The sequence below is a fragment of the Palaemon carinicauda genome, unplaced genomic scaffold, assembly GCF_036898095.1.
Source record: "Palaemon carinicauda isolate YSFRI2023 unplaced genomic scaffold, ASM3689809v2 scaffold316, whole genome shotgun sequence".
NCBI classification, from domain to species: Eukaryota; Metazoa; Arthropoda; class Malacostraca; order Decapoda; family Palaemonidae; genus Palaemon; species Palaemon carinicauda.
The window spans coordinates 115,001-127,892 of NW_027170830.1; the positions used below are offsets into that span (position 1 = coordinate 115,001).

At 40.2% G+C, this 12,892-nt stretch overlaps 1 protein-coding gene across 2 annotated transcripts in view; it reads left to right on the plus strand.

Annotated features, from left to right (window-relative positions):
• The first annotated feature begins 1,383 nt into the window (after positions 1–1,383).
• Positions 1,384–12,892, plus strand: part of LOC137636507 (telomere zinc finger-associated protein-like) — a 51,813-nt gene continuing 40,304 nt past the window's right edge. The window contains exons 1-2 of one of the 2 annotated variants that reach the window (XM_068368929.1): positions 1,384–1,537; positions 7,794–7,890. In XM_068368929.1, the coding sequence (XP_068225030.1) occupies positions 7,813–7,890 (78 nt within the window). In that variant the 5' untranslated portion in view covers positions 1,384–1,537; positions 7,794–7,812. Of the gene's footprint in view, positions 1,544–7,793; positions 7,891–12,892 lie in introns of both variants that reach the window. The other variant, XM_068368928.1, reaches the window with a different exon arrangement.

Here is a 12,892-nt window from a genome sequence, read left to right on the forward strand (position 1 = left end):
AAATACTTTAAAAACAAAATATATGGCCTTTTTTTTCAACTTTTTGGGAACTTCCGAAATTGTATGTTTTTCATTTATTATTATTATTATTATTATTATTATTATTATTATTATTATTATTATTATTTGCGAAGCTATAACCCTATTTGGAAAATCATGATGCTAGAAGCCCAGGGGCTCCATTAGGAAAAAAATAGCCCAGTGAGGAAAGGAAACAAGGAAATATAAAATATTTTAAGAACAGTAATAATATTAAAATAAATATCTCTTATATAAATTAAAATGAAACTTTACCAAAACAAGAGGAAGAGAAATTAGATAGAATAGTGTGTCCGAGTGTACCCTCAAGCAAGAGAATTCTATTAACATATTTATGTTATTTAACAATATCCTTCGTATTTTATCATTTAACCAGGTCGAGTTAATGAATCTAACATATTTTATATATCGTTCAGTGATTTAAGATATATTGTATTTACGTTAGACTAGAATGTCTATATGATAAATTAGTCTACGTTTAGACCAAATATGCATAATGTAGGGAGTTTCCTCGTAAGGCTACGTAGCATAAGAACTGTCATGTGTTGGCAGACTATTTTATATTTTTTTTATATATTTAATAGATTTTGTTGTTTTTTTAATTGACAATGCAAAAAAATTATAATTAATATATTGCATTTTGTGTTTTGGTACTATTTGAATTCTACAGCTTTACTTTGTGTTTATGATATAGCTGTGCTTTTTCTTCGTTTTATAATAATAATAATAATAATAATAATAATAATAATAATAATAATAATAATAATAATAATAATAATAATAATGATAATAATTAATGCATTTTCAATCTGCATACGTATGCATGTTGAATGTTTCCTCCATTTTAATACCATATGGACTACTTCATATCGTATATCTATAACATATCGATAAATTCATATTCTTTAATCAAAATTGAGATAACGTATATCAATATATTCTATCACAACAATAATAATTTTCCATTTAAATGAGCCACACAAACTAACGAACTCAGTTTGCTAGGGATTTTTTTCTCCACTGCTAGGGAATTATTCTTATTGCTAGGGAGCAGTTTTGCCAGTTGGGGTAGTGTAGAAATCCCCAAATCTCAATGAAAATATCTCCAAAACAACACAAAAATCCCCATTTCCACTAATACCTTACCACAAATTACAATTTCTCTTGATCATGTAGGCATTACTAATATAGAAATTAATCACTATACTTCATAAAATTGCAAATAAACTAATTGCGACAGTATAAGGGTTTGATCATCTTTGTTTTTCCTTCAAAAAAAAATAGTACAGAATATCCCCATCGGACAGCAAATATCCCCAAATCTAGGAATAAATTCCCTTATCTGACAACACTGCTAGGGAGTCCGCTGGTCGGTCTTCACTTTGTCTGGATGCCCACGGTGTTTACACTTTTTCTACTTCGTTATTTATCGGTTTTTATTCATTTATTCCTCGTTTATTGGTGTGGAATCCAAGCCATGAGGATTGAATAACGTGTGGTAAAGGTAATTATTCAATTTTCGTAGTTTATGATTGTTTTATAGAGAAATGAGAAATTGCAACCGAAATTGCTTGGCAAGTTTGGCCAAAACACGCTTATGTTTGATTGTTTTTTTCCGCTAAAAAACGTCTCGTAGGTTTTTGATTTTGCACATCAATGCTAGAAATACCTATTTAGATTAGGCTTTTATTTATTTATATATAAGAATTTATAATAATACCCAAAACGTTATACGAGTAACAAAGGCATACGTATCTTGCAGGTGTTTTCGCCGAATTAAAAAAGAATTTTGGAATATATAACACTAATTTATTAATTCATTATACATTATTTATAATAGAAGCTTAATGGAAACAATTTAGGTCTATCATATTAGGAGAAATCTATCCTAATTGGACAGGCCTAGACAATATCGTAGCCTATAGCTTTGCCCATGCTTTCATGGTTTGTGTGTGTGTGTATGTATGTTATCGGTATATTTATTCTGTGAATTTGTATAGAGTTATAAAAAAGATAAATCTATATGCCATGCAAATTATGAATTCTTATGAAATCTTGGGTAGTTTGTAGCGCTACGGCCAAGCGTCCTAATTTGCTTATTATCGCTCCGACTGTTATCTTGTATAGAATAAAAACGTTTGGAAATGGTCTACGGATCTTAAATATGTTGCGTAAGGGGGGGGGGGGTCCGGGGGGCCGCAGCCCCCCTGGGTAAGGACCCTGCTTTTAGCATAGGTTAGGTGGGTTTTTTAAGTTTGCTTCTCCCTTCGTACTCGTAGGTAAGGAAACTGTTGTGTAAGGGGGGGGGGGGGGGGCGAAGCCCTCCTGGGTAAGGATACGGCTTTTAGCATAGGTTAGGTGGGTTTTTTAAGTTAGCTTCTCCCGCCAAAATCGTTTTTAGAACGGCGGCCACAGTTCAGAATATTCCCGTTTTCTACGGGATCTGGCCGTCACCCTACAAAGGCTCCGAAATCTATTTGAATATTAAGATAAAATTAACTTGTTTTATAACCACATGTACGAGTTTATGAGTAACATCAATTTTTTGTCTTTAGTTATTCGTTAGATAAAATTAACAAGTCTCCTTTGTCTCTGTAATATTTAATATATTCATCCATTGCATATTATACAGAAATCTATCATTTTTGGGAAATCTTTCTTTGCCAAATCAGCACTTTTTTTTTGGAGCCTTTGTATATCAACGGTCAGTTCCTCACACGTCCATTAAAAATGTAAATCGACTAACCTAAACTTTCCCCCCCAAACCTGACCTACAAGCCGTTACCTTACCTAACGCGGGGGACTAATGCCCCCCTGCGACCCCCCTTACACTGCTGTATTCTAAGTTAGAGATAATACATACAGGTGGCCGCTATCATACATACACCCCCTCTTTTTAGTTGTAGTCTACCATGACTTGGTAGCTGTAGATTATACAGTATCAGGTATCAGGAAATCGGGTTTATTATTGTTACGGACAGGAAAAGCTTTCTTACTAAACAGATTTTTCCTATAGAAAAACATGATGTATGTACGATAGCGGCTACCTGTATGTCTAACTTAGAATACCGCAGTTTATGGGGGATCGCAGGGGGTTGGTACCCCTCCGTTAGGTAAGTAGGGTAGGACACAGCTTGTAGGTTAGGTTAGTGGGGAAAGTTTAGGTTAGTTGATGTCAATTTTTAATCAATGCCTGAGGAACTGGCCGCTGATATACAAAGGCTCCGAAAAACCTCCGTTTTCTTTGAGAATGACACTTATTTTCACCGCAAATTAATACTAAGTGAAAGATATATATCTTTAGTGTAGTAACTCTTGTGAAGGAAATAGAATATTCCTCACGTTTTTGTAGATTCTTCGAACGGTTCGGATAAAATACTAGAGGGAAATCTGTGTACGTGTGTAGATTGCTGGGACACCAGGCCTACTGCTCGCATAGAAAACGAGAATCCTTCTTATCCGTGTTCATTGTGACCCATGTTTTATTGTATCTACGAGTCTGTTGGTTAACGAACTAACGCTAATTACTCACTTACGGGTCTTCGCTCCCCGTGGCTCGATACGCTCGTAATTAAACGTAATTTAATTGCTCCCGCCAACGAAGCTGGAAGGAGGTTATGTTTTTGCTTATGTTTGTGTTTGTAATTTGTGTGTGTGTTTGTGAACACCTTCCCAGCCACAATTTTAATCGTAGAGTAATGAAACTTGCAGCGATTAACTCGTGTAAAAATCTGGAAATAATTAAATTTTGGAATGTCTAGGTCAAGGTCAGGGTCAAGCAAAATGTCCAGTTCACATAATCACTCACAGGTTTGGACAGGACATCGTTGTTACAGAGACTTCAAACTTGGTTCATATTTGAGTGTATGAAAATCCACGACAATTAATACATATTAACCCTTTTACCCCCAGGCTATTTGGAACTTTCCAACCCTTAACCCCCAGGGGTTATTTTTTTTTTTCAAGCACATTTTGCAGTATAATTTTTTTTAAATTGCTCTAACAGCCTTAATTTTCATTATTGAGAGGTCAGGTTGGTCTCATTCTTCTGGAAAATGCCTGAAGTTTCTCGTAAAGTTATCAAAAATATGCAAAAAAAAAAAAAAATGTAAATAGCAGTTTTTTGCAAGGATGTACCAGTACGTCCATGGGGGTAAAGGGATGAGTTTTGTGAAACGTACCAGTACGTCCATTGGGGGTAAAAGGGTTAAGGTCGAGAAATAAGCTGGCCCAGCGGAGGTCTGCTCTCTACTGAGTGTCCTTCTAATTGCTCCTGTGTTACGGCAAGTGGTACTTGTGCTGCGCGCGTTGGCCGAGTGGGTGAAAATTTTGGCGGACAAAAAATCGGTGACCCGACCTCCTATGCACTACCTGTAATCTGTATAGAAATCTTTGTAGTTACAGAAGCTCCTGAACTGGCAAACTTAATGGGTTCCAAGAAGGTCTTTGTAAGTCAAATTTTATTAAATATTTCATGGCCCATAGCACCATCCTTTTTTAATATAACTAATGGATTAGGCTTCTGATTAATGTTAAAAGTTAAAGTTGCGGGTTTTAGGTCTCCCCTGAGACGATCTACATCATTCTCCTCGGGCGACCTTAAGCCAGCAGGGACTATCACTAGCCCCCTCTAACGTCCCCCCCAGACGCCACCCTGGGGAGTAACCCCCCGTAGGAGGTCTCACGATATCCACGTCCTGGCGGGAGACGCGAACTCGGGACCTCTGAAATAGAAGCCCGAGACGCTACCAACCTAGCTATCCGAAACTACCAGAGTATGAGACACCGACTTAATTAATAAAAATGGTTTCAAGCATATAATTCGCATTATTGTCTTACTTTATATCGCGAAATGTCATCTCAATTTTGTGAGCTCGGTGAGAACGGAAATTAAGACCTTGTAAGTAGGCGCAGAATGACATGAGTCGACCATAACATAGGGCCCTGTTTCTGTGTCAGTTCGCTGCTGTTTTTAGGTGTATCTTGGGGTAGTAATTATTCGGTAACCTGTAAATTGTGTGGTCTTGGAAAATGTTTACACTATTGCGGGATCTCTTATGAAGAAAGTAGGAGTTCATGTTGATTTTTGTAGATTCTTTGAATGATTCTAATGAAAATACTGGAGGGAAGCCTGTATTTTTAAAATGATAAAACATTTTAAAATTCCATAGGTTATGATTGGAAAACCACATTTTAACCCTTTTACCCCCAGGCTATTTGGAACGTTCCAACCCTTAACCCCCATGGTTTTTTTTTTTCCAAGTACATTTAGCTATATATATTTTTTAAATTGCTCTAACACCTTAATTTTTGTCATAGAGAGGTCAGAATGGTCTCATTCTTTTGGAAAATGCCTAAAGTTTCTCAAAAAGTTTTCTAAGGTATGCAAAAAAAAAATGTAAATTCAGTAGCAGTGTTTTGCAAAGACATACCGGTATGTCCATGGGGGTAAAGGGACGAGTTTTGTGAAACGTACCAGTACGTCTTTTGGGGGTAAAAGGGTTAAAAGGGAGACAGACAATAGGGTCACCTAACCCAAGGTTCCTAACCTAACCTAACCTAGGGGGAAGTTTATGGACTGACTTACCTACCGGGGATATGATGCCCCATTAAGGCTGCCTATGACCAAGTTGCAACCCTGTGTTGCTTCCCAACTGGATTTTTTTGACGTATTTCCCCGTTTACCTTAAAACTTAAAAAATACGTAATTCCGTCGATTATTGTCTTCAAAATACCAGTAATGCTTATTTCCTCCAAGAAGGGAAATCGCTACTTCTTTGGAATGGTGATATAAAAATCTTTCTTAAAAGCCTATCAGAGGAGAACTGTTTAACCCTTTTACCCCCAAGCTATTTGGAATTTTCCAACCCTTAACCCCCAAGGCATTTTTTTTTTTTTAAGCACATTTTGCAATATATTTTTTTAAATTGCTCTAACAGCTTTAGTTTTTGTCATAGAGAGGTCAGGTTGGTCTCATTCTTTTTGTAATGGACTGAAGTTTCTCAAAAAATTATCAAAAATATACACAAAAAAATTTAAATAGCAGTTTTTTGCAAGGACATACCAGTACGTCCATGGGGATAAAGGGATAAGTTTTGTGAAACGTACCAGTACGTCCATTGGGGGTAAAATTGTTAAGATGTGTGACATAGTCGGAGGAGGAGCTAGTACAAGAAGGGATGGAGCTAGCTTGTTTAGTAGTTGTGCCAAGAGAAAGTCATGTGGCAATAATAAACAGTTCTGATTGGAGATACAAATGGCTATCAGTATTGATAATACTGTACAGAAAAGGGGAAATCAAAGTTTGAACAGAACCTGGTTATTTACTTTACTTAAAGGGATGTTTTTCTGGTCTTATACTGCTAGAAATAGGAATGAATGGCAAGCGATTGTGACGCAGTTCCGGTAGGCCCTGCTGCTGCCTCCGATGCCTTAGATGACCACGGAGGTAGCAGCGGTAGGGGATTCAGCATTATGAAGCTTCATCTGTGGTGGATAATATGGGAGGGTGGGCTGTGCCACCCTAGCAGTACCAGCCGAACTCGGTTGAGTCCTTGTTAGGCTGGAGGAACGTAGAGAGTAGAGGTCCCCTTTTTTGTTTTTGTTTCATTTGTTGATGTCGGCTACCCCCCAAAATTGGGGGAAGTGCCTTAGTATATGTATGTATGTATGTATACAGCATGGGAACCCTACTCTCTACACGACCTCCAAAGTCATTTTATTATGTTCGTTTGAAAGTATTCAACATTATCATATTCACATTTTCGAAGCACTTTGAGAACAAGAGAGTCTTCAGTTTCCTCCTGAAAGCCTTAAAATCTTCAGTCTTTATAATGTCTAGTGGGAGATTATTGTATAGTCTCCGGGCTGCACATTTAAAGGCTCTAGAGCCTACAGTAGACATGTATCTAGGTTCGAATAATTTTAAAGCATCTGTAACTATCCTTGTGTCAGTATAATTTGTTGGCCGCAAAATATATAGCAATTTTTTAAATGTTTTGGACGTCTGGAATTTTATGAACTATTTTGGCGATTGTTGTGTCGTGGCGAGAAAAACGATTAAAATGGGAATTTTTACAAATATTGGTATCTAAGTTATTAAGCATCAATTTTAAGTTGTGAGGGTCCAACTAGCGTTTTATTAGAATTATATTTAATTATGCTAATAAAAAGTGGTTTGCGAATATTGTATGACACTTAAGTAAAACCCAGTTATCTTGGCACTGGCATTTGATTGGGCAGCGCAGAGCTAATGTTAGATTCACCGGACTACATAGGGATGAAGTGAGTTGTATATTATTATCATAGTATATAAGAAATAATTGATCATAACATCCCATAGGTTGAAATCATCTTATTGTGTATTCATCCCATGACAATTCATTACAGTACTTTCTTTGGTTTTCTATGCTGATATTTGTTATCCGTGATATGCGATTTACCCTTCGTATCTCTCGTCCAGGTCCTGATTTAGATGCCATATTTTGGTTAAGATTGAAACTTATGGTCTATTAAATTTCTTATTCATGATCTAGATATTAATCTTTGGCACCGTCGTTCAATTAGTTCATTATGCATGTTGCATAAGATTTTTCATAACTCTGACCATCCTTTACATTCAGATCTCCCTGGACAATTCTATCCTGTTCGTAATACTAAGCAGGCAATTATTAGCATCTTGCTTTTCCAACTAGGGTTGTAGCTTGGCTAGTAATGATAATTATAATAATATTTCTCTTTCATCTCTGTTGTAGGTTACAGGACGTCGTCATTATGAACGAATATATAGAATTAAAATGGAACTCGCACTCCTCCACGTTCACGGAGAGTCTCGGCAGTCTGCGAGATCAGGTAAAGTCTATACATCTGTTTTTAAATATTTAACTTAGCCGGTGAATATATAATAGCTGCAACTCTGCGGCTCGACAGAAAACACACTCAAAAAACTCGCGAGCGATCGCTATGAAGGTTGCGGGTGTGCCCACCAGCGCCAACTGTCGGCCAGATACCACTCTTGCATGTAAACAAACCCTTCAATTCTTCTCTGTCGACGTTGACGACAAGACGTATTCATACTCGCTGTAGAATCTGGAGTTTTCTCAACATATTTGGTGAAGTACTTCATTTTGGTTTGAGCTTTCGCAGTACAGGTGTTTTATCTTCAACTTAAATCTTGAACTCGTTTTTGGATAGATTTAATTTTTGATTACTTTGGATTGTTTTTTGGACTTTCCTTGACTTTTAAATGGCCGACCCTTCCCTTAGTACGGAAGTGTGTTTAGGCTTTTAGCAATTATCTTATCACTTTATAAATTAATTATAGATTTTCCTCTATATATTTTATATCTCACCCGCCTTTATTAGGCCACTTCGATTAGCTTTCGATTTATAATAAACATCAAGATAAATTTTAATGATTTGTTTATATGCGACCTTTCCTGAGAGTAGGCGGTCCTAACTTGGAAACCGAAGTTAAACAACGTTGAGCCCTTTCAATCGTAAATAACTTTTACAGAGCTAATGATTTAAAACTTATTAAATGAATATTTTTAGTAGATATTTTATGAAAGATTTTCTTTGAATAGTCTTCGTACTGTTTCAAAGATGAACTAACGTTTAGTTTATTTATGCTACGCAGTTTGCGCTCTATCGTTACGATAGAGAGAGAGAGTATCACGGTTTCACTTTGCAGAAAGAGTAAATCGATTCTGACGTTTTGTTCATTCTTCTTTCAAAGCTTAAATGTTTTAAATTCTATTTTAAAGGAACTCTTTAATTGAAAAACCTTTCAGTTTTTTCCTTTGGTCAAATAACCTGTTTTTTGACGAAACGTAAGTGGGCTCTTCTCTTCGGTGCGAAATCAATAGAGAGAGAGAGAGAGAGATACAGACGGAGGGAGAGGGAGGAGAGAGAACGTTCCGATCTTTATCTCGTCCCAAGCGAGTAACGTTGTTCTCGAGTTACTCTCGTCCCTAGTCTCTGTACGGGGAGAAAGGATAAAACGTTTTTAGTTTTTTATTCTCGTCCCAAGGCACTGTACGGTGAGAGATTGAAAACATAGTTTTGAATGAACTAGTGTTTAGTCTCTTCCCCAGCCACTGATCTTTTTATCTTAAAATATGTTTACTGTTTTTTTGCTGGTATTAATGTGCTTACATTATACGACTGATTTCGCAATTATAACCTTTTGATAGAGGGTAGAATTGCGTGCTTCAGGTAGCAATCAGTTTTATTCATACCTAATGTGAATTGTTAAAAAATTCGATTTCAGTGAAATAAGTGCAAAACAGAAAATCGTAGTGATAAAGTGATATTGCGCAAAGTGTTATCAGTGTTGCGACCGAGGGTTCGTCTGTTCGTGCCTGTCGTTCGCCTACTCCGGGACCTCTTGCAAGCTCCCAAGCCCAGGGGAGAAGTAATGTTGTACGACTTATGGGTTCGAGAGGCCTTGATCAGCGAACAGACGTTCCCTCTATGGTATCAGGTGTATCTTACCAAGATCACCCCTACCATAAGGCGAGAGAGACGATTTTCTCCTCGTCATCCGAAGGCTTTTCGCATAAGAAACCGTGGAACAAGGTTTCGAGGCCCTTTAAGCGAAAGTCAGTCCTTTCAGGACAGGTCCAGCGTCCTGGTTTTAACTATTAAGACAGCTCTGACCCTATGCAGTCATCGGAAGACTGCTCGCCGCCTAAACAAAAGCGTAACACAGACTCCGAGAGTCTTTTTGTAGGCAAGGTTTTGCAGTCACAGACGTTACCCTCGTCTCTTACCGCAACCATTCCCGTTGATCCTAAATGGGTTGTACGGCAAGACATGCAGAATAAGCTTGCCTCCCTTTTGGAAGACTATTCTGCCGATAAGTCCGTTGAGCCTAGCCGTTTATCTCATCGAGATCCTGGCCTTCAGCCACCCTAATGTTCCTTTGTACGTCCTGTTGACGTTGGCGTAGCCAAGTCACGTCAGTCAGGTTGTTTAGAACCACACTCGATGCGGTCTCGTGTGGATTTTCAGCCACATTTGGACGTTAGGCCACTTGCTGATGCTCCTGTTGACGTTCAGGACGTTCGCCAACAATCGGAGTTGACTTGTTTTGACGCTAAGCGTCAACCTCCGCATTCTAGAGTTGTTTTGACTGCTCAGACTAGGCGGTCAAAGCAGTCTCGAGTGGACGCTGTGCGTCCTCAGGCACCTGTTGTTGTTGACAGTTCACAGACTGTCAAGCAGTTACATGACGTTGCGTCCTGGTCCGCTACTAATGCACCAGTGCGTGTGGACTCTGCTTGTAAAGCATTGCCACCACGGTAGGTCTCTCCCTTGCTTGAGACTCGGCTATTGTCGGACAATGTTCCTTCAGATGAGGAAGTTGCTGTTCCCCCTCCTACTGATATTCCCTTGAGGACTCTGTCAGACGGAGAGGAGCCTAAAGCTGCTTAGCCCTCTATGGACTTTAAATAAATCATGCTGATTTTTAAGGATCTTTGTCCGGATCTTTTTGTAACTGCTGCTCCTCGTTCGCCTAAACGTCAGAGCTTACACTAGGCCTAGCTACTTCGAAGCCGTTGTTTTATAAGCTAGTGCTCTCTCGCTCTTCTAAGAGAGCTTTACGTTTGCTAGGCGACTGGTTTATCACCAGGAGGAGTTTGTGGGAGACAGCCTTTGCTTTCCCTACTTTTAAGCTGGCTTATAGAGCGAGAGTCTGATATGACACGAGAGAAGTTCTCGGCTTGGGAGTTCCTGCCTCTGCCCAGATAGACTTCTCAAACCTCATAGACTCTCCCTGGCGCCTGGCCATGAGACGCTCCAAGATTTTACAGGTCGACTTCAGAGCTATTTTCGAGCGTTTGAAGTTTTGCTGTACAATTATGTCATGCATAAACAAGGCTTTCAGGGATGGCTCAAATGATCTGACAGCCACGTTCTCTGCAGGAACAAGTCCCTCAGGGATGGCTCCAATGAACTGGCAGCCATGTTCACTGCAGGAGTACGTAAGAGGCAAGTGCGCTCAATGTGTTCATTGTCAAGACAAACTTCACGATGAAGTCTACCAGGCTGTCTTGACAGCATTTATGGAAGGCGACTGGATGGTCTCTCTCGACCTTCAGGAGGCATACTTCCACATTCCTATACACCCGGATTCCCAACCGTTTCTGAGGTTTGTTTACAGGAATGTGGGGGTACCAGTTTCGAGCCCTGTGCTTTGGCCTCAGTCCTGCGCCTCTCGTGTTTACGAGGCTCATGAGGAATGTGGCAAAATCCCTCCATCTATCGGGGATCCGAGCCTCCCTGTACTTGGACGACTGGCTTCTCAGAGCATCGTCCAGTCTTCGCTGTCTGCAGGATCTACATTGGACGTTGAGTCTGGCCAGGGAATTGGGACTTTTGGTCAACCTAAAAGTCCCAACTGATCCCATCCCAGATTATTCTATATTTGGGGATGGAGATTCGCAGTCAAGCCCTGCTTGAAGTCCAACTAATGCTGAAAAGAAAACGTTTGTTCAGTCAGGAGTTGGAACACTCTCGTAGGGACTCTCTCATCCCTGGAGCAGTTTGTCTCACTAGGGAGACTACACCTTCTGCCTCTCCGGTTCCATCTAGCCTCTCACTGGAACTAGGACAAGACATTAGAGACGGTATCATTCCCAGTCTCCGAACCAGTAAAGGCATGCCTGAAATGTTGGGACAGCAATATCAGTCTGAGAGAGGGACTATCCCTAGCAGTCAAGAACCCAAACCACGTGTTGTCCTCAGACGCGTCGGATTTGGGTTGGGGTGCGACCCTGGACGGTCGGGAATGCTCGGGTCTGTGGACCTCAAGTCAGAAGAGCATGCACATCAACGACAAGGAGCTATTAGCAGTCCACTTGGCCTTGATGATATTCGAAAGCTTCTTCGAAACTAAGTGGTAGAGGTCAACTCAGACAACACCACAACTTTGGCGTACATCTCCAAGCAAGGAGGCACACACTCCTTCACGCTGCTCGAGATCGCAAGGGACCTTCTCTTATGGTCAAGAAATCGAGGCATCTCCCTGTTGACGAGATTCATCCAGGGGGACTTGAACGTCTTGGCAGACTGTCTCAGTCGGAGGGGTCAGGTGATACCCACGGAATGGACCCTCCACAAGGACGTGGGCAAGAGTCTTTGGGCTACTTGGGGTCAACCCACCATAGACCTCTTTGCCTCCTCGTTGACCAAAAGGTTACCAATCTATTGCTCTCCAGTCCTAGATACAGAAGCAATCCACATAGACGCGTTTCTACTGGATTGGTCTCTTCTGGACTTATATGCATTCCCTCCATTCAAGATAGTCAACAAGGTACTGCAGAAGTTCGCCTCTCACGAAGGGACAAGGTTGACGTTGGTTGCTACCCTCTGGCCCGCGAGAGAGTGGTTCACCAAGGTACTTCAATGGCTGGTAGACTTTCCAAGAAGTCTTCCTCTAAGGGTAGATCTGTTACGTCAGCCCCACGTAAAGAATGTCCATTCAAGCCTCCCCGCTCCTCGTCTGACTTCCTTCAGGCTATCGAAAGACTCTCAAGAACTCGAGGCTTTTCGAACGAGGCAGCCAGTGCGATTGCAAGAGCGAGGAGAGCTTCTACCATTAGAGTATACCAGTCGAAGTGGGAAGTCTTTTGAGACTGGTGCAAGTCAGCATCTGTGTCCTCGTCCAGTACCTCTGTAGCCCAAATCGCAGATTTTCTTTTACATCTGAGAAAGGTTCGCTCCCTTTCAGCTCCCACGATTAAGGGCTACAGGAGCAAGTTGGCTTCGGTCTTTCGACATAGAGGCTTAGATCTTTCCAACAATAAAGATCTCCAAGATCTCCTTAAGTCCTTCGAGACCTCTAAGG